The sequence below is a fragment of the Dermacentor silvarum genome, chromosome 8 (assembly GCF_013339745.2).
Source record: "Dermacentor silvarum isolate Dsil-2018 chromosome 8, BIME_Dsil_1.4, whole genome shotgun sequence".
Taxonomy (NCBI): Eukaryota; Metazoa; Arthropoda; class Arachnida; order Ixodida; family Ixodidae; genus Dermacentor; species Dermacentor silvarum.
In genome coordinates this window covers 56,989,607-57,012,359 of record NC_051161.1, presented here as the reverse complement: position 1 = coordinate 57,012,359, position 22,753 = coordinate 56,989,607, and the positions used below count along the sequence as shown (strand labels likewise).

Genomic DNA, 22,753 nt, shown 5'->3' with positions numbered 1-22,753 from the left:
CATGGTGTACTTCCGTTGTTTTTTAAGCATAAATGTTGAACTTGCACGAGGATCGAAGGTTTACATCTAAGTGTCCGCGCGGAATAGGTGCGCAGTATTCCTACGACTTGACGCGCGTTAATATTTACGACCTGCGCGGCTGGCATGTGACGAAACCGACAGACACGCAGGGGCAACAAAGCAACCACTGCTAGCCGTCATGCGATTTAATGGTTGTCCCATCAATCCATTTTTATAGCTAGGCTTTAAAATAGTCACTTGACGTTTTAGTGAAAGGACTATAGCTCATCATGTGAAATAATTATTAGCCGCCTCAAGAACGCTCAAATGCACGAACGGTGCTTACTCGGCCGTGCGCGCTGCTCCTGCCAGCTAGTTACGCTAAAAGCTCGACAGTAGTTCTAAACTGCACTGTTCGTCCACTTTAGACCAGCAGGATAATTAGGCAGGAGTAGTGAAATACTGCAATGTGTTCTTTGTGAATTTGGGAAGGAGCTCCCTCGTGCTTAACGCTCCTGCACTGCTCAGCATAAATCCGGACACACCAATTTTCAGCGCTACGTCTATGCGCTCACAATTTACTTTTTAACCAACCAAGTTTTCACGTTATATAGCAGGAAAAATAAGTCGGGCACCTACGGATACGCATGTTACTCGATAAGAATATTATGACTATAGTTACGGTTTAATGATGTAGCTTAGACTAAACGAAGCTTATCTTTGCGAAAAGGGCAAGTTGCGGCAAAAAATCGGCTTCGAGAAACTCGATGCAGGTGAGTGCCTGCTGCGGCGGCTAGCCATGGCACCAAGCCAAATTTCTGAAGTAATGGGTATGAGATGACGCCTGCTTATGCTAAAGACGCACAACTTGGACCCAGGGGGCTCAAATTTAAACCGAAATCATCCGATGTGGTGTGACTCACCGAGAACTAAACATGGCTGTGAAGCCAAAACCACGAACTGCTCAAGGTTCCCGCCTTGCTGTAGTGGCACAGCATGCATTCTTAACGTGCGCCTGATGTGCGCCTTCACGTGCGCCTTAACGGCGACTGATGGGCGCCTTAACGTGCGCCTGGTTTTCCAAATATAGCCGCCGAAATTTAGGCCCTTGTCGCACTCGCTTCAGCTGTGCACCGCCACGCGAGGGAATATGAGCATTGTCCACTTTTGAGTAGACTTTTCCGGTAGACTAGCTTCTGCAGAGTAGGTTGCCTTTTTTAATCGATCCAAATCGAGCGGCTAAACTGTCTAAACAGCATCTGGAAAGTAGCCACGATTCCCGAGTGGTTGCGATTGTGCGCAACCACCAGCAGCGACGCATATATAAAATGTCGCTTAGAAAATACAAAAGCATGGCGGTAAGGCACCCCTAGTGCCGCAAATAACCACCTACCATAGCATACTGAACGCACCCATGCTACATTTTGAGCGTGTAGAGCCGTGGGGGACGAGACGGACATACCGTCTTTCCTGTAACAAGGCCTCGTTTATTTTCTCTCTAAAAAGGAGAGATTTTTGAGCGGGCGCACTCTTCACAGCGCATGTGGCGAGAGCTTTAGAGAGAGGAGAAAAGAGGGGAAAGGGGCAGACAGCAGTACGGTGCGCGGGCTTAGTGCGAAAGGAAAGCAGTAAAGAAAGTAAAGAGAAAGGGAGATCGCGCACTGGACGACGTTTGGCACGGCGGGTCGGATCACGTGTCCGTATGTCTGGTGTTCAGCACTCACGAAGGTCCGTTAACGGCATGCGCGCGGAGTTGTTTATGGCTGCGGGGGTGGTGCGCCATCGCCGCGCCGCTTACAAGCGCCTTTAAGCAGCGCCCGGCTGTCTAGCTTCATATGACGATACCGGTGCAGTACACGAGCATGCTCTATACAGTTAAAAAATGCAGTGAAAGGAAATTGTTGTAAGTTTCATGAAGGCCGGGCCTTTCGCAGTTTTACGCGTGTTTACAAATTTTACGGAAATACTTACATCCGTCGCGCGGTGTGAAACCGAACCACACCACGAGGCACCGCATGTCCACAAGAGCTTGAAGAATAACGAGAGTGGAGTGTTACTGGTTATCTGGTTGTTATCAGGTTACTTCTAGAGGCCCACTTTCCCGTTGTACGGAATCTTACTTTGAGCATGTAACTCCGATACAGTGTCAAAAGTTCCGTTAGTCACACTGCAGACATTTTATAATCTTGTTAAATCAGTGGCGAGTAGCGCCCGTGCTGTCCGGCTTTGAGTTCTTTCTGTTCAGTCTTTATTTGCGCTACAATGGCTACGTGAAGTGCCTTGTTTACCTGTTTTCACTCGCTGGTGGCAAAGAAAAGAAAAAAAATCGGACAACGCTGTGCTTGAATTCCACCCTTGTGTACTGAACGTGGCCTGATTTCAGTTCAGCGCGCTAAGTATTTCTGCTCGCCTTTGAGAAGGCACGACAATGTTTTACTATTAGGCACTGCATTCCGCTTGCGACAGCAAAAAAAAAAAAGATACTTTTCTCTTTTTATAGTAATGCCCGCAGACAACGGCTCAGTTATTCGTGTGCTTTGAGCCTGTTAGTTTTTAACACAATACGTGACATGAATGATAGTGCAATAAGTCCATATATAACCTATATAGAGCACGGCCCTGGACGTGGATCCTGTAGAAAAATGTTCTATCTCTGTTTCTCTGGAGCTTAGGTGAAAAAAAAAAAGACGGTTAGACGGTTTGACTGCGCCAACAAGGGAATATTTTTTTTTTTCAATTTTCTTTACCAAGTCAGGCGTTGCTAGGCCATTCTTTGACCGGCTGCTAATTAAATGCTTTCCAGTTGCGATGTCGTTAAACTTTTTTTTTCACACATTCGCACGTGGGCGTCGTTGCGCACAGGGCGAAGCGGCCTAAGGGAGGTGACTACGCGGCGCGGTGCGGGGGCACGTTTTATCGGGAGCACTCATCTCAGCTGTGTCCTGCCACGCGAGCGAATATGAACATTGTCCACATTTAAGTAGACTTTTCCGACAAACTATTTTCTGCAGAGTAGGATGCCTTATTATCGATCCAAACCGTCGATGGTTACATCTAATTTCATGCACCTTAATACTTGCACCGCAGTGTCCGCACGCTATAGTTGCGCAGTATCTGTACGACTTGCCGCGCCTTAAGACTTCTGATCTGCGCCACTGGCAGAGACGAAATCTCAGCCACGCATGGTAACAAAAACCACTGCAATTTATGTGCTTGAATGTTTCCCCCATGATTGTTCGTTTCTACGACGAGGCTTCAAGACTGGCAGTGGTTCAAATCGCACTGTTCGTCCACTCAAGACCAGCAGCATTAACCACCGTGGGATACTGCAATGTGTTTTAGCGAATGTGGGACACACGCGCACGTTTCGCGCGAGCACGTGACATCCTGGTTTGTAGGCTAGTAGTGCCTAAAATTAGCTGGCATTTTAATTTGCTCCTGTTACATGTCATGTCATGGTACACTAATCGGTATGAGCACATAGACTCCTGATATACCCTCGCCATGTACGAGAAGCAGAACCCAGTGCTCGTGTACTTCGGCCACGTCAAGAAACTCCAAGTTGTCAACGTTGGTCAGCTGGTATATACACTGTGGTCGCTCTCGTAGCTACATTGTTGCTTCGGAATAATAAACTTTGTGAATAAATTCACCAACCAATTCATTCCGACTCATCTTTTACTGACACCTAAGAACCCGAAAAAAAAAGAGATAAACATTTTTCTGTAAGATCCACATCCAGGTCAGGAGCTCTACATAAGGTTATATATGGACTTAATTGCACTATCATGCATGTCACGTATTGTTTTGAAAACTAAGAGGCTCAATGCACATAAACAACTAAGCCGTTGTCTGTAAGCATTAATAGCAAATAACGATTTTTTTGTGGTCGCTAACGGAATGCAGTGCGTAAAAGACAGTGGGTTTATGCAAGGGTACCTTCCATTACAGGCACTGGATTGCGCTCACGTAGAGATCGTCAGCGCAACACGTATTTTTGAAAGATTCGACTAAATTCTCATTACGACTTTGCTCTAAAACCGTTACAAATATGTTAACATCCTGCTCTTGGAACAGAAATGGCCCGTTACGTTGGCTAAGCACTATGTGGCCTTCTAAGGCTGCTGCCAGTTTCTGGAGCGCCGTACCAGGCCCACAACAGTCGTAAATGTTCTGAGCAAGTTCCACTAGCGAATCATTTCATTCAGGCTGCCTCGCTGACGGCGGAGCTGTTCAAAGTGATGGCGACACATTGGCCGCACGGTACCCGCGACTTGCATAATATGCAGGTACCTTTCGAGCGGTGAATATAGTGTGCGGTGTAATTGTCGTGGAAAAGCACACTAACACAACAGCCGTTGTCATCTCTAACGCACAACGATAGCACTCCGAACCAATTGTAAAGTGACCACTGTAGTAGAGACTATATTTTACCCTTGACTGTATTACTTAACCGCTTTTCGTCAACATGAAAAGGGTGTGTGGTTTACGCATGGCCTAAAAATCCTTTCCCACGGCTCTTTCCAGTTTTTAGATTATCTTTCGGCAATAACCATGTTTCTTGGCAGTACAGCCCACGTGCGCAGAAAAACCTGCCATACATTGAGCATTTAAGTTGATTAAAAAGAGAATAGCAACCCTATGTCCTGAATCCGCGCTTATGCAGTCATACCCTCACGCCATGCAGGCTAGTGTTGATAACCAGCTGGCGAGGCTTATTTCAGCCGGCTACCCACGGTCTGAAATACACTCCCCCAAATGATAAAGGGCACAAAGCAAATGTTACCAGCTTCCCCATAAACCATAAACCGAGCCACCAGGTAGGCAGTCGCGTCACTGAGACGTCGCCCACGTAGGCAGAAGCTCAAATTGAAAACGTTCCTTTTGGGAAACAAATCCCGGTGGAGTACCCCATGCACGCTTTCCGCCTAGACGGATGATGTGGGATTGCACATTTCTGGGTGTCACGCCGTGGCCCAACCACCAGTGACTCTTGCAAAGCCTCTTCGGAGTATCAACCCGGCGTGTTTCCTTATCGACAACGCGACGGATATATTTGCCGACAGTTTCGCATGAGGCGTATCAAGCCACGTCACTGTATTTTATTTATTTTGGTAGTACGCAGTGGGCCTCCAACCCATAACCCGAGCCACCAGGTAGGCAGCGCATCACTGACACGACATCGCCCGCGTAAGTCAATAGTTACGCTTTGGTCAGTTTGCTCTAGAGGAACGAGATGGCGCTTTCGACGGCGCGCTGCACGTCTCGGCGAAAGCCCACGAATACGAAACCATTGCAGCTGGTGCCTCGCTACGCGGCGACCAGCGCCGCTATCTTGTACGACTTCGAAAAGCTGAGGTTCTGTTTCGTTTCACGCGATCGTCCAGGCCCAGCTATCGGAAATATGACTCGGTGTTCGCTAACCCACTGTGCTCCTTTGACGCTGCAGAATCTGTATTGGTAGAGGGAAGACGTATGCAGTTGTATGAACAGCGTGAACGGGCGTAAATGTTCTGAGCAAGTTCCTCATTCACAGCAGTTCCGTTAAAAATGTCACAGCATTGTGCCGAACAGTTGTAACTCGTTTCCGAATATAAGTAGATAGACTGATCGCGAATGCAGGTCATGCTTCTTTTTCTAATATGAAAAGCCTCTAACAATTCTTGTGCCAACCTACCTCCTGCAAAAGATAAAGGGCACCCCCTCCTCAATATTTTACCCTTGACTATTACTTAACCGCTTTTCGTCAACATGGAAAGGGTGTGTCGTTTACGCATGGCGTAAAATCCTTTCCCACGGCTCTTTCCAGTTTTTAGATTATCTTTCGGCAATAATAATGTCTCTTGGCAGTACAGCCCACGTGCGCAGAAAAACCTGCCATACATTGAGCATTTAAGTTGGTTAAAAGGAGAATAGCAACCCTATGTCCTGAATCCGCGCTTATATGCAGTCATACCCTCACGCCATGCAGGCTAGTGTTGATAACCAGCTGGCGAGGCTTATTTCAGCCGGCTACCCACGGTCTGAAATACCCTCCTACAAATGATAAAGGGCACCAAGCAAATGTTACCAGCTTCCTCGAAGGACGCAAGCCTGCTGTGGTGCCGTGCGTCCACAATTTATGCCACAAACTTTCGCAAATAGGGTACGATGTGCCAGTTTGCTCGGCGCCACGCAAGTTTAGTCCGCTGTGTCCACGAATCAGTCGCGTTGACAAATCCAGATGCCAGAAGAAGCGCACCAGACCTTGCGTAAAATGTGCGACTGGTCGGTGTATATAAAATGCCGCTATTGAACCCTAATGTCCAGCCCTTGCCAGCCGTCGACGTCGAGTTGTTCTTCCTGGGGTTTTGCGTGCCAAAACCAGTTCTGATTATGAGGCACGCCGTAGTGGAGGGCTCCGGATTAATTTTGACCACCTGGATTTCTTTAACGTGCCCTACAACGCAAGCACACGGGCGTTTTTGCATTTCGCCTCCATCGAAATGCGGCCGCCGCGGCCGCGATTCCATCCCGCGATCTCGAGCTCAGCAGCGCAACGCCTTAGATGACTGAGCTACCTCGGCGGGTTTCGACGTCGAGTTTGAGGCCGAGCTGATCTCATTCAGTGGAGCGTCATCAACCCTAGCAGAGCCGACGTGTACATACATTCACTTCCGGTGGACCTGAACGGGGTAAGTAGGCAGGGCGAAGGGCACTACTTATATAGTTCAGTCCTTCCTGGCCCTATTTATTTTGTGCGACCAACTGTTAGCATAATACGATGCGGGCACAAGTGGGAAATGGGGACATGGTGCGGTGCTAGCACCAGGTCATCACCGTTCTGGATCGAAAGCTTTTTGTCGCACTTGCCGGCGCTTCCTTGAACGAAATAGGACTACGTAATGTAGTAGAGCTATGTGTATATTATGCCGGCAAATTTATTGGTTACCGAACAGGTCACAAGGCGCCAAACAGGCAATAATAAGTGATTGCCCCTTCAGCGCTACAGAGCAAACAGCTATCTCGCTCAGTTAGCCCCGAGAGTATAAGGCAGGCGTCGGCGTTTTTGCTTTAAAGCCACGTGTTTTCTAAATGAGCGATTATGTGCGCAGAGCTTACACTAGCAATACGCTATTGAACACACAAACTATATGCTTAATGGAGAGCACGAAAGGTGAGAACCAGCTATCAAATCAGCAGTAACCCCTCCCCCGCGAAATCTATATCGCAACCACCTAGTCCCCGATATCGAAGGGCCCGGGACGCTCATGCCTGCTCGCCTCAGTGCGATGCAACGCTTCTCAAGTGCGCAAACTTGAGCACATGAGCTTGAGCTTGTGTTTTGAGCCTTACGTCATTATTTCGCTTCAACGATGCACGGTTTCCACTGTACTTGAAGCGAACATTGAGCGCACGCCGTACACGTGTCGATGTAAACAAATGAGTCGTTTTAGTGTCCTATAAGTACACTGCGCGCAGTATCGCCCCCTTAAAGAGCTGTGAGCGCTTTTGTCAAAACTGAGCTACGAACTCAGTTTTTATTGAACTTTGCACGGTACGCCTAACCTCTATACCAAACGCAAGCGACCCCGGCTCGAACTTGATCATAGCAGCTGGCGAGTGCTCAAGTTTTTGCATTTGAACTTACGAACCATGCTTGGATTCATATTGAGCACGCCTGAATAGGAATATGAATACAAGCGTAGGCGCACTGACAATTTTGTTACGGTGCGATGTATTCGTTCAGCGGCCAATCGCATGGTGACTGGTTTTGTCGGCTCATAGCTGCGCAAAAGCCCACCCCCACATTTCGACTACTTGCGGCTGTCAATTCACGCCAAGAGTTTTCAGCATCCGTGCCCTGCCCAGAAACCGCTCAGTCACACAATACGAGAACTACAGCGGCTGTCAAATGCACAAAAAAATTCACATGACGATTACGATACACCCTAAAGCGAAATTTGAGCGCAGCTCTATAGGCCCTTTGTGTTCACTAAAGAGAACTTAAGCAAATAGGTTACAAAGCCTATAACTCTGTGGAACTCTCCTGCTGGCACAAGTTTTGCTGCAGAGTTTTTGATAAGCAAGTTTTACTGCTAAGATCAACTAGAAGGATTTTTTGCTTCATTAAAGGCTCAAAAATGCATGACCGGAAGTTTTCTAGGGTCATGCACTGCTGCCACAGCCCGGATGAAAGGGCCTTTCACTTCGCGTACATTGCCTGGCGCTGACAATCGGTCTCTTGCGGCACGTGGCAAACGGAGCGAAGGGTGGCGCGACTGCCTCGCTAACCTGGAGAAAGCGAGAGCGAGCGCGTTGGGCGAGCACGTGGGTGATGCGTGGGCGCGATTCACATAAGCCGCCGCCGACAGACCTCCCAGGCGACGCCCTAGACGACGCGCTCTACTGTGGCGCTATCGTCGCTGCACTACGCTTTTCTTCTCACACTTTCGCCATATACTCCTCCGCTCGCCGCCTTATGGCTCCGCTGCACCCTCCTCTCCCACTTTCCTTCTCGTGCCTCCTCGCTCTTGCCGCTTTTTTCATCTCCCGCTGCCACCCACTGCGCGTCGCGTTCCCTCATAATTCGCTGTGCTCGTTGGCTCGGTTACGCCGGGAAGGCCGACGCACACCGCTTTATGCATGCAGCATGCCTCTTCGCGTCCCGCGGCACCCCGACGGCGTTCATTTTAGAGCGCAACTCTTGGGGGCCCATGCCTGCGGCAAGCATCAGCGTTATCCCTCGGCATCACCGACAGAAAGAGCCCAGCGAAAGATGAAAGCGAAAGCGGAGCGTAGCGTGAGAAGGTGTAATGCCGTGCAATACTTGTGACGACCGCTACGAGATGCTGGCAAAGCACCACCCCGTCGTCTGTTCACCGATAGCTTGCGGCGAGCGAGTCTCACGACACCATATGTGGCAACAAAGCGCTGCATGAGCGAAGGTTTGTCTGCGGCGGCTGCTGTGAATCGCATCCACGTTACTAACACGCTGCCTGTTGTAATCTGCCGATTAGCGAGGAAATCGCGTCACACTTCGCTCAGTTTGCAACGCGCCGCACGAAGCAGACTGTCCACGCCAGCCAATAGATCGCGAAATTAAAACACGTGTAGATGTGCGCTGAAATTTTATTTCAATGAAGCTGTATATGGCTAGGTTCTGGGGGATCGCGTGCACGGACAAAATGACGCGCAGAACAATTTTCGGCGGTGGATACTCGGGTACCGTTCAGTTGGTATATACCAAAATTGTTTGAAAGAGTACGAGTGTATGGCTAACGTGACCGATAGGTAATGACATCAAGAATATCACATGTTCGTCAGTTACGTCACGATTCACGTGTCGTGCATACCCGCATCGGATATGCAGGTATATGAGCCGCCGAGAGCAGGAGTGCATGGAGAGATCTCGTCCGCGTCACGCCAACGCCTCGGCAGCAGATCGAGCCCGCGATGCGGAGCGCAAGCGGTATTGTCAGGCCGATCCGGCGGCTCGTGCGGCCGAGCTACCCGAATACGAAACCAATAATTGAGTAAGTCTAACCGTCGGTTTAACCCATTTATAAACACCGGCGCCGCATATTTCGGCTTCGCTGGTTTACCATCTGGATGGGGTGCATGAGGTGCATGCACCCCATGCATGGGGTGCATGGGGAGTATCGCAATCGTCGGTGATTTTTGCACGGCGTCGGTGTTTTGTGGAGCAGAGCACGCGCGCGTATGCAATACCGCCGGTAGCCTGCAGCATAATCGACGCGGACGCGAACTCGTATTGTTGGCGTAGTTTCGACGCCAACAGTACCGAGTGGAGAGATCGCCACATTATCTGGGACTGCCGGAAGGACCCTCCCCCACTCTCTCATGGCCGCTCTCTCATCCCCGGCATGAAATAATATCCTCGCCGGGACCAGCCTGGAGGATCAGCTCCGGGCCGTGGACAGAGCCGGGGAGGTGGCTGGCAGGCACCACCTGACAGACTACCTCCCCCCTTTAACGACACCTTATGTCGAATAAAGTTGTACCTACCTAACTACCGACGACACGGAGTTTGCGCTGTACTTCGTCAGAAACAGCAATAAATGTCAAACATTTTATGTGAATTACACTCAATACCTCCCCAAAGGCCTGTAAGGTATTTTTGTTCCCACTGAGCCCGCTAAAGTGGCGCCACAACGCAATGCAAAAAGCGTATTGTTGGAGGCTTTCCATATTAATGAAATAGGAGGGGACTGCATTAGCGACACGTCTATTCGGAAATTTGAAACTGTTCGGCACAATGTTGTTACTTTCTTGACGTTACTGCAGCACGCATGCGCAGGTGCTGTATTCCTGTGACCTCGCTCTACGCATAAATGCTTGGAAGTTTTGCGAGTATTAGGGAGAAAAGACGTTCAGATACCGACCGCATTGAGGAAAGTTACCGACTCGCCAACATGACAGGCCATGCTTCAAAGCATTTGCCAGATTAAGAAGAAAGAGCAAAACACCACGATTCTGATTTATTTCACAAACGGAAACTTTTTACGACGAATACATTTCTATATCCCCGCTTCATATAGGAAAAGCAAGTATACGCTGATCGCGCCGTTTGTAAAAAAATTCAATTCCTAAATGGTGATTGGGTGGACGACACGAAGCATTGGCCACAGCTTTAGAGGAGATGTAAGCGGTTGCGTAATGGGTTGTGCAAGCGCTTACATCTCTAAAGCTGTGGCCAATACTTCGTGCCATCCACCCAATCACCATTTAGGAATTTAAAATGTGGGGTTTTACCTGCCAGAACCCACAATTTCATTACGAGGCACGCCATTGTGCGGGGACTCTGTATTAATTTTGACCGCTTCGGGATCTTAACGCGCCCCAATGCACGGAACACGGGCGTTTTCGCACTTCGGCCCCCTCGAAACGTGGACGCCGCGGCCGGGTCCACCGTTTACGATATCCGCCGAAACAGTTTTGATGAGCCGTAACATGAGTGTCATGCACATGTATTGTAAATGCGGAGACCACGGAGGTAGCTAAGACAATCAATGGACGCCTCACCACGTCATCTAACATGGCGGCGCCCATCAAATCTCCGTGAAAAGGTTTATAGAAGATGTGCGCAGCCCTCCAAACGTCTCGCCTTATTGCAGCGAACTGATGCAATACTATCTTTCCAAGAATGCCAACTCTAGGTCAAAATTTTCATTACCGGCCACTTCAGTTTCCCCTGAATATATTGGAACAATTTTTCAAATAACGGCCGAGACGCCCGGAATCCAGAATTGCTGTTGTGTGACTTTAGTATCTGTAATTGTTCATGATTTCACAAGATTAAAAGAATTCGCTAACCCTTTAGGTCTAATTAAAGACCACAAATATTCGCTTTTTCCGTCAGTGGTCCTTCCAACATCGCTGTGCGTTGATATCATTGATTCCTTTGTCAAAAAAAATAAACGCATCCAAAATGTATTCATTTCTTTTATAATTACATTGTGTTTAGGTCAAAATTTGTCCATGTACCCACTCCTGCTTGGCCGTCATGGGCCTGCATTATGATCAAATAAAAATGCCCGCCGTGGTTGCTTAGTGGCTATGGTGTTGGGCTGCTACTCACGAGGTCGCGCGATCGAATCCCGGCCACGGCGGCTGCATTTCGATGGGGGCAAAATGCGAAAACACCGGTGTACTTAGATTTAGGTGCACGTTAAAGAACCCCAGGTGGTCTAAATTTCCGGAGTCCCCCACTACAGCGTGCCTCATAATCAGTTCGTGGTTTTGGCACGTAAAACCCCATAATTTTTTAACAAATAAAAATATACTGAAAATTCACCCTTAGAAACGAATACAAAACTTATATAAAACAAGTACGCCGTTATCAAGTGAACAATCATGCAATAAAACATCGAAACAGCAAGAAACAGTAGAATAAATTAAAAATAAAATTAATAAATTATGGGGTTTTACGTGCCAAAACCACGATCTGATTATGAGGCACGCCGTAGTGAGGGACTCCGGAAATTTAGACCACCTGGGGTTCTTTAACGTGCACCTAAATCTCAGTACACGGGTGTTTTAAATTGTACTGGTATGTAGTGGTATGTACTGGTACATAGTGGTATGGTATTGTACTGGTATGGTAATCAGACATCTAATGGGACTAGAGAAATTGGCTCCCATCACTGGAATTTTGTTCGCGCATGCTATTCCAAATAAACCAATTAATCTTCCAAATAACCAATTAATTTCGCCATGAATATATCTACAGAATGCGCTTGAGCGGTAACATGCCCCATGTTTCTACTGCATAGTGGCTCTAGGGATTTGCTGTTTCTTCATAGCAATGATAAAGTCCTAGCAATGATAAAGGTATAAGCATGTCAGCGGAAATGAAGCTATGTATGTGCGGCTTTCGAGTGTTTGAATGTGCATACACTTGCACATTTCATTACATACCGTAGATGCAGTTCTGCGACAATACTGTGATAATGAAGAATTGGTCGCAGAATAGATTTATCGCTTTAGATTTATAATCTAATTTATAATTTATACAGGCCTTTTCAGTTATTCTGACGCGGTCCGATCTTTAACCCCATGTTGAAGGCTTAATGTAATAATGAGGCCCATATGCTTGCAGCGGCAATGTTTGAAATAACCATTCAGCGAAGCCAATCCATCGCGGCCGTCTGAAGTGGGGCTGTAATATTTCATTCTGGAAGAGGTCAATCTCCGCATGGCGTCTCGGGAACATATTTCAATTGTCACCGGGGGCTGGCGACTTTTTAACGTCTACTTGCAGCATAAGTTCAAATTCCTCCATGTGCTGTCACATCAGCAGTTTAGCTAAGACACTCAACTTCGTTCTATAGGACCGGGTTTTTAGGTGGCGACATGTATCTTCGGTACTATTGTGGCTCACGAAGCACGAAGATCGTTGATGTGGTTCTAAAAATGCATTGCGTGCGCTTTTAATTTCAACTTCGCGCTCGTGGAAAAGTCGACAAATTGCGTCCATATTTCTCTTTCCGCATCCGCGTTTTCCTTTTAAGGTGAATGAAGCTACGTATAATGCATGGTTGTCATTTGCTTTGTACGATTTATTTTCCAGAATTATATTGTCCTCACAGTACGTTACCGTTTTTTCAAACATTGCCGTAAATATTTAACGATTGTAATGGTTTCAGAGATAAGTCATCTAATACTTCCAGGTGATTTGTGATATTGATCTGTTTTTAAAAACTATTTAATAATCGACTAACTGCTAATGCAATTCACGGTATTCGGTGCCAGTGGGCTCTTAATCTGAAATGTCGTTTTGACGGTATTTTCAGCTGCTTAACTGTTCGAAACAATGGCAATGTCAAGTGTCGAGCTGCTTTGCTCCTGAACACACTGTTGCTCTCCGACAAGCTCACTGAACGTAAAACTAAATTCTAAGTTCAAAAGTAGTTCACAGCTTACAACGTTCTTTTTACCGGATGCAAATATACTTCGATTAATTGAAGGTAGGAGTTTGCTCCCGACTTTAGCCCTAGTAGAAGACAACCCAGAATGCTAGCAATGTAAGTGTCGGCTTGCATTTGACTTGGTATGAATTAATGCCGCTTATTGGGTGCCGGGAAAAGATAGCACCCCCAGGCACTTTTATGGTTTGCCCAATCATGCTCTGTATGAAACATTAAAACCTGCTTTAATGCGATAGCGACGTTCCCTCGACAATCCCGATCACGACAAATACAGGAGTAAGCTCGCCCCGTTATGCGTTCTTGCGATCACTTTTTCAGCAGTTCTCTATAGTATTTAAAGTACGGGTTCCCTGACAATTGTATTGTTCACTTGTATTTTGGTAAATACGAATGAGGCGCTGTCTTGTATGAGTTGCTGACTTTGTTCCTGTGCTGTCATATCAGCCATTAAGAGACGTTAAGAGCAGTTTACGTCAGAAATAGAAGCCGAGATCACCTACGATGCACATACTCATATATGGGTTTCCAACAGTTGCGTAAAGAGTAAAAGCGTAAAATAACAGATGGGACAATTTTCTCGTTTTTTTGCCTTTACGCTAACACCCTAAACGTGTTTGGCTCCAACCCCAAGCATGCCAATAAGGTTTTTTATCACTCGCATATTAATCCGAGCTATATTCAGTTCCTTTCATCATATATAACAGTTGCGGATATTTCTCTTACGAGGCGCCACTGTTGTGCGGCGGCTGCTAGCTTAGCGGCCCATGTTTGCAAATCCATAGAGCGCCGAGGCACACTTACGGTTGCGGCTCCGCTCGGACCTGGCCCATTCTTCGTACTCGTCGCAAGACGGAAGGGGGCACTTCGGTTCCGCTGCCGACACAGGGAAGATGACGAGAAAGAATGAGACTCGTTTCAACAGCTCAAGCCGCATCGCTCGGCGTCACGAGGCACTGGTTTCCAATCATTGACCTCTACAAAATTTTACTCAGTAGTTGTGCTTTTAGGCAGGCGTTCATCTTAGAGACCGGCACGCAAAAGAAGACCCACTATAGTGGTGAAGGTTTTATATTCGGAAATTTACTTCGAGATCGGACATCATATAAGCTAAATGGTGATAGATGTAGTAAAGGCTGAAAACGTCTGCCAGGATATTCGACGCGGCCCCATATCAAAGGGGATGTCAATGACCACTGAGGCCGCTCATATCTTCTCGCCAAACAGGGTGACGAACTTCGCAGTACATTCCAGAAAGGCGCGCTAACATTGTGTTCCGCCCAAATGAATAAGTCACAAAAAATGTCATTTACAGCATGTCTTTAATCATTGGTCTGAACAACATGTGAAACTAAGACAACAACGGAAAGCTAATTATTATTAATATTAATAGAGTAGTAGTATGTGAATTCAATGGGCCTTGATCACAACTGAAAAAAGAATACAAACACTGTCCCCCACTGTCCCGTAAATATGTTATATAATATTAATATACTATGTTAAATGCCACTGACCACATTCCTTGTTTGTGCATTACAAATGGCAGCGTCCCTCCAGGATTACTATTAAGAATACCCCTTTGTTTACTTTGATTTTTTCCCTCAGTTCAGAATAATTTCCTTCTGTACAACGTTCCATACATAGCAGTCAACGCTGTGGAAGCTACGGAAGTAGTTCGGTCAAGTTATCAGTTATCACTCCGCGCGTTCCGTCCATGCTTCGCTGCGCGCCAAACAGCGATCACTCGCGCGATGTGAGTGCTCCGCGCGACGGGTTGCAACATAACCCGAAAATAAAAACTAAAATAAAAACAAAAATAAAAACGATCGAAAACAACGCATTAGCAGCAGTATTCCAGAATGTTTGCTTCTCAGTTTTATTCAATACGGAGCATTATATATATATATATATATATATATATATATATATATATATATATATAAGCGCTTAACCTTGCACTCTGCCGCGCAACGCTTGAAATAGTGAAGCTTGACGATAGTAGGCCAGCATTTTCTGGAATTTCACGCGATATTTTCATTTTCTTACTCATGATGATGATTTCTTTTCGCGCGTCTTGGACTTACGGCCGTCACTGCACTTTGTATAGCGCAACTTGCAACACCGACACAGCCTTCCAATGACGACACCACGTTCCAGTAGACCCCCCCCCCCCCCCCCCCCCCCTCCGTGAATGCCAGCGTTCGTAGATACAGGTGAATGCGTCTCTCTTCTCGCTCTAACGCGTAAAACCTTCACCTCGCAGAGCACGAGCGCACGAACGCGCCAGCTGTGGACGAAGACGACGACGCCCGAACGCAATCGTATGGTTCCCATAAATGCATGCTCTGCAAGCCAGGCTGTATAGCCTAGTGGTTACGACGCTCGCCTTGTGACCGTCGGTACGCGGGTTCGAATCGCGCCTCAGCAAGAAAGTATTTCATTTTCTTGGTAGTTTCTTGATACGCACCACGAACTGCGGTTGGCTTAACAGCTTCGCTGTTAACAGTTCCGCACAATTTCGGTCAAATAACATCCAACTATGTATATCGAAGTGCGAATGATGCCACTGCAAGAAGTCTCTTAGCTTCTACAGCGCTGACTGATACGTATGGAATGGAGCACATATGCCGATGACATCCAAGATTTTAATAAAATTTTAGTATTTATGACCGTCACATCCTGCAGTCTGACCTGTTTTCTTCTAAACAGCAATAGCCACCTTTATTTCTGAAGATTTATTTATTTATTAAGGCGGCGCATTCGTAAAATATGGGCAAGACCCGTTGCGTTTGACTAGGTCTAAAAGAAATTGCCGTGTTCTACCCGAGAGAATAAAATTGTTGCGATGTGGTACGCTAATATTCGGCCGTTATGATTACGCAGACATACGTACAAACGAAGAATGCGACAAAAATCCTAATGTTTCCTTCAATGTCTCAATTGATGGACTCAACGTAAGAAAATAACTTAAAAGTACCACCTGCATAGCGCACCACCATGCTTCTGAGACATTACTACCCTGCAGAAAATCCCCGATTTTATGAACTTTCTTTCATTGCGTTTTTTTTTTCCTGACGACGGCCAGGTATAGAATCGTATAGATCTACGCTTCGCCTAGTCTTTTGAACAAGTACGAGACATTCTTCAAGTGTAGTTCAAAGAACTTATTTTGTTAATAATGATCTTCAGGATTATTTTTTATACCTCATCAATAATTGCAAATGGCAAAATATTGCATGTTCTTGTTCACTGCTCGTCATACATAAATGTCACGCTATTCTATCTAGGTTGATTTCTTTATTATTACGTTGTACCTGCTGTTGTGCTTTCTGAATTTCCTTGCCTCGGCTCGTGCTGTCAGGGTACACTCTTAGCACGGCAACGTTTATGTTAACCTATAATTGCGAGTAACTTATAAAATAAAGGTTACGGGGGGACTAAAAAAATTTGATCTTTGTGTTTTCGTGAATTTCCGTCGCGGCTAGAGGTTACTTGTGCCGAAGCGTCTATTTTAAAGGTTACTGCAACGCCAAATGTCTTGTAACCTTTAGGTTGTAACCTCTAAACGAGTTGGCATGCGTGGCTTAGGGGACCTACAGTATGGATTGGAAGTTTACTTATTATTGTGTCGTATTGCGATCCTGAGTGGTGTTTTTAGCCGGGACTAACCTATACGATATGTTGTGTGGCCGAGGGAATGAGGCAGGTTGGACTAAATTAATATTTTATTGACACCAGTGGGGATCTTTGGTTTCACAATGTAAAAAAGAAATTTAAATCTTGCACGAGCGTATGCTCAAGAGAGACACCAGCAATTCATTCGTTACTGATCTCTACTGCATACGTGCCATTATAATCTAAAAGGAAGCAACAGAAACAGTGAACATACATCCAAGAATATTGTGGCAAACGATGTTGTGGCTTGAATTATCACTACGGTTCAATATGATGGAAAGCTCCCCGCTGCCGCTGCACGCATTTTAGGCTGTGGCATAAAACATAGACTTGTGTACCTGCACAAAAACTAAAAGCGGATGCATTATGGTGATTGAGTGTATACTTGTACCCAATATTTTTTTTTATTATTTCCTTGTGTATCAATGTTCCCTATATTCGCGTTTGTTTTATATTCTCCTGAAACGCGACACCCACTAACAGCGGGCGCACACTGAAGGTCGCACGTGGGCGCACGCTAGAGTACTGTAAAATCTCGACGACCGACAGAATCAAAGCGTAGAGCAGGTCGAATAACTAATCCGCAGGGCGATAAAGATGCTTCGTAATCCGACTTACTTGTACACTGCAACTGAGGCCACAGCGCTTTCTTTTTCTTCTTTTCTTTCTTTTTGTATTTTTGACGTATTAGAGGGAGTGGTTCCTAAATTACATCAAATGTTGGGTTCATTAGGGAACGCCAGACACGCACCAATTTTGCCCGCTAACTAACACGCGAGAAAGACGCCGTTTCATTCACATGACAGCGGCCGACAGCCGCTCCAGTAAGGTCTCGTAGAGAGATGAACGTGCGCTCGCGGTGGGAGGCCACAATGGCGGCCGGCCAAATGAGCAGGGTGAAAACATAAAAATACAAACGAAGAGCAACATCCTGAAACATTAGAATACTAGCGTCTTAATATATATATGGTCCTGTGATACATTGACGGAACTATAGTTTGATTATTATTTTTAGTTGCCCTAGATGCGGGGCGTAATCAAACGCGCTTCAGCTTCAGCCAAACATGAGCGCTGTCATATCTCCTTCGCATTGCGCAGTTCTCGCGATGCATGCCGGGAAGAGTATCGCCGGTGGTGTCATTTTGAAAAGGTCGTGTCGCGCTTTGTTTCATCGCTTTAAGCGCGTTTTTCCGCTCTCGGATTTGGTGGCGCGCGCTCACCAAGCGTGCTGTGTATCTGAGTCACTCGTGACGGGTGGTACAGTTACTAAAAAGACTCCTAAAGGCGCGCGCGCCACCGAAAAGAAGCCATGACGCCGGGCTAGGAGCAGCGACATGTTTGGCGTGCTTCCTGGCCGCTGCGACGAGACGCATTGCCGATGGCCAATGGTAAATGTTCTTCGCTTACCTGAGAGTGGGAGCATCGTTTGTGTTGTGACTGCTGTAATGAATGCCGAAGACAGCAATAAATGTGACCTAGGTAAGCAATGCTTCCTGTTCAACTATTTATTTGCTGGTGTGTGTCTGTCGTAAATTTCACCGTCAATTCATACTCATGCTCGCACTGTTCAGTTTTATTTAAGTAAACTACTTGCTCGTTTCATATACACTGTTGATTAATATTTTTTATCACTATCAGTCACCGTGTTGGTTATTCTTAAATTTTAAGTTTATGTGGCACTCTTGTGCGGACGCACAACATTGACCTCATGCACGGAACTAGTGTTTTGTGCTGATATTCAGTTTGCAATCACTTGACATTGCGTTTTGACTGTGAAACTGTCATATTATTGTGGTGTTGTCTTTTGTACTTGTACTGGAGGGCAGTACGAACTGACTTGAGAATTCATTTTTGTTCGGTTTTTTATTCTTTAATTTTTATTGTTACCGACATTTCCTAGACAGAAGAGTATAATCACCTTAGGCGTGTTTAATTATTTGTTCTGTGGTAGTTTTTCATCTGTTTGTGGTTTATTTATGTCTCCTTCATTACATGGTAATAGCTGTTGTTTGCCGGGGACGCTAACAAGTAACTATGAGATTGTAAGATTACTTTTTTGTCGTTGTAGGCTCCACTACACAGCAAGGAGATCGGAGAATTAGCAACTGACATACTAGCACCAAAGAGACATGATTGTGCTCGCAACAGGGATGAGATCGTCCTCCTCGTGGAAGTATAAAACTTATATGTATTTGTATTTGAACATATTGTACACGAACCTTCAATATTTCTCTTTTTTTGCCCCATTCCTCGTGATGCCGTTGAAATTTGTGTTGCCAGGGAGCGCGGTACTCAGAGGTTTTTTCATTATTGCTTCATGGCCGTGAAGAAGAAAACAGACCAAGGCAAAATGTAATTTTGCTTGTGAAGGGAAAGCTTTGAGTTACCTTGTTTTATATATGCAAATAAAGTAATCATGACATTTTCACTGAATGTTTTGTGTCAGCTTTCCTTCTCACAGCTGCTACTCACATCATTACCAGAATGTGGGTGCTGCTCTATAATTGAAATGTGCCGCCTCTTCAGATATACTTTCCACTTGTGCAAAATATAATTATTAGAAATCTCACTATCATGCGATGAAGACATGATACTTTTCGCAAAAAAATTTCAACATGGCCCGCAGCAAAGAAATATGTTGTGGGACGAACCTGTATACGATGCATTCACCTATACAAAAGCAACATACTGTGTATTTCATCAATTATTTTGTGTCTTGCACATTTAATCCAAAATTACCAAGTATGTGCCAGCTTATTTCAATAGGTACAACTGTCTTGATGCATCGTGCATTATACTAATTCCTGGAAGCTGCCTTGTGTAAATGACCTACGCTGTAAAATAGCAAGGTGGTAAAGGTTTACATGTTGTTAACCAGTCTGTCCTTGAATATTAAAAAAAAGAGAATTTGAGACGAAATGTTTATTTCTGCGGAACAAGTTTTATAGTCATCGCAACGGAATTTCAGCAATAATCATTAGTACGAATATTACCAATGTTTGACTGATTAGCACGTAAATAAACAATCGTGGTTAACGGCAGAGCTGGTCAATCAGCACTCCATATCCGGTTGCTGGAAGCATTCTGCCACAGAATAGTCTCAAAAACGCATACTTCGAACATGCCATAAAATGCATTGCTGTTCCAGTTGAGTTATTTACAGAATTTTGCAGCAAACATGCCACAAAATGCATTGCTGTTTTAGCTGAGATATTTACATAATTTTGCTGCAGGTTGTGCAGAAAGAATAACTGAAACAGCAACGCACTTCATTGCAGATTCAATTTCTCTACATTGGTGCCAGGTACAATTATGGCAAATCGGTATTCTTTCAGTACTGGCTGCCTTCAATATGCAATTACATGTCCCCAAAGAAATGAAAAAAGCTAATTAGTAAAATTTTGTCTCCAAATGTATTGATTATCGTGTAAATGCTGTCTGTCGCCGCTATGAAGTTTTCACAGCAATAAAATGTCATTTTGTCTCTAGTCCTGAATATTTTTTTTAGTTTTCGACAATGAGTCATGTCCAAGAAATTAGGGCATAACCCCTACGGCCATTTTTAGGAACCCTTTTTTTGTAATCTTTCGTATAGGCATCCAGTCTTGCACGTTGTCGCCCGCGCGTCCTTCTGCGCCTGCACATGAATTTTGCACATTGCTCTTTCGGCCACCCATTGAACTTCACTGCAGGGCACTAGCGTAACTCACTGAGCAGCGTTTTCAGAAAAATTGTATTTCGGAAGATCAGCCGACGTTCACAACTTTCCGTTAGCTACGTCGAAAGGATACCTTTTTCCGATAACATAAGCTTTTATGACACTTATTCGTAATTTCCCTGCTGAGTTATAGCAGTGCTTTAACCTTGACCAAAGCGCTAATATAACGCAGCAGAGAAGTTATGACTAAGTGCCTTAAATGCCTATATTTTCAGAAGCGAGTATCCTCCTGACGTTGGCAACCGAAAGTTGTAAAAATTCGGCCGATCACTTGAAGTAGAATTTTTATGAAGTTCTGCTCAGTGAGTTACGCTAGTGCATTGCGGTGAAATTTGGTGGTTGGCCGAAGAACCAATGTCCTAAATTCATGGACATGCGCCGAAGGACGCACGTGTGAAGCCTTGCAAGACTGTATGTCTACAATAAAGGTTACATACATAAAGGCTACGTGTACCTATACTACAGGTTACTATAGTAACCTTTAGTATAGGACACGCAGTCTTTTATTTTATAGGTGCACAAAATTGTGAGAATATGCCCCTTTATTAAACGTTACTTAAGTAAAGGTTACAATTTTATGTCCAACTTATAGGTTACAAATTTGTGAGAGTATGCCCTTTATTAAAGGTTACTTAAATAAAGGTTACTGTGTAACTTTTCTTTATAGGTGCACAAATTTGTGAGAATATACCCCTTCAGTAAACGTTACCGTGCTAAGAGTGTAGGGTCGACTGTCTGGTCAAGCTGCTCATATTAGCAAGATTCTCTAGCCACCTTTCTCCTCGTAATATTTTAAGGAAGAAGGGTACCAAAGATTGTACGCCGTGCAGGGGATATTTGTAAAAAGTCATATCACGTTAAGTTAAACAGTCCATCAATTGGAACATCGAAGGAACTCGCAAAAGTTGTTTTCCAACGATAGAATTTGTCGAATTCTTCGTCGTCGTTGTACATAAATTGTCTGCGTAATCATAACGCGATTCACTCGGGTAGAACACGCCCATTTCAATTACACCTAGTTACACAACGGGTCTTGCCCATATTTTTGGAACAACGAGGCGGCCGTTAAGTCTGTGGCAGCGGGTAAACAGTGAGCACTTACGGAGGCAGACTTTGAAGTGGCCGATGGTGACCACGGCCAGGATGGTGTATGTGATGGCCACAAAAATGAAAACGCGCGTGGCCCACCTCTTCCTGACCGGCTCCATGGCAACCTCCATCCTGCAATAAGCAGACGAATAAGTGACGTCACGTGGTACCAATGTTGTTGGACACGAGTTCATACACCGTCACTGTTTGATGTCACGCGAGTCCTTTGGTAAGGAGGGCGGCTCACTCAATCTGTTCTCGCACTTCTTCGCTCGCTACTAAACTTTTCTTACCTGCCATGGTTGCCATGGCTGCTAAGCGCGAGGACGCAGGATCGAATCTCGGCCACGGCGGCCGCATGTCGATGGGGACTAAATGCGAAAACACCCTTGTACTTAGATTTAGCTGCACGTTAAAGAACCCCAGGTTGTAATTATTCGGGAGTCTCACTACGCCGTGCCTCTGATCGTGGTTTTGGCATGTAGAACCCCCTTAATTTAATTAAAATATTTCTTGCCTTTTCTTTTCCTGACGGCCAGTGGAAGCGGCCCCTGTTCACGCCATGAATAAATGTAATCCTTCCGAGATTGGCGCATCATATTCCTTCCTCAGCGTGTCTATTGTAGAGACCGAATTTAAAACCCTCGAACACTGCCGGCAGCTAAACACCAAAATTTTAAAATATAATCGGAAAATAACAGAATTTCTCGTGTGCTCGAATTCAGAAGCCCGTTTAGATCCCTACGGGGTTCAAATTTAATCGGAGGTCCCCCACTACGGCGTCCTTCATAGTCAGATTGTAATTTCAGCACAATAAACAACAGTAATTTTTACGTGGACTTTG

General features: G+C 45.5%; 1 protein-coding gene across 1 annotated transcript in view; it reads right to left on the bottom strand.

Moving 5' to 3' along the window:
- LOC125947657 (uncharacterized) overlaps positions 1-21,956 on the bottom strand; it is a 435,171-nt gene extending 413,215 nt beyond the window's left edge. The window contains exons 1-3 of the mRNA XM_049672850.1: positions 21,923-21,956; positions 14,232-14,303; positions 1,972-2,028 (exon numbers count right to left, since the gene is read on the bottom strand). Of these exons, the coding sequence (XP_049528807.1) occupies positions 1,972-2,028; positions 14,232-14,260 (86 nt within the window). The 5' untranslated portion in view covers positions 14,261-14,303; positions 21,923-21,956. The remainder of the gene's footprint in view (positions 1-1,971; positions 2,029-14,231; positions 14,304-21,922) is intronic.
- Positions 21,957-22,753: the final 797 nt, after the last annotated feature.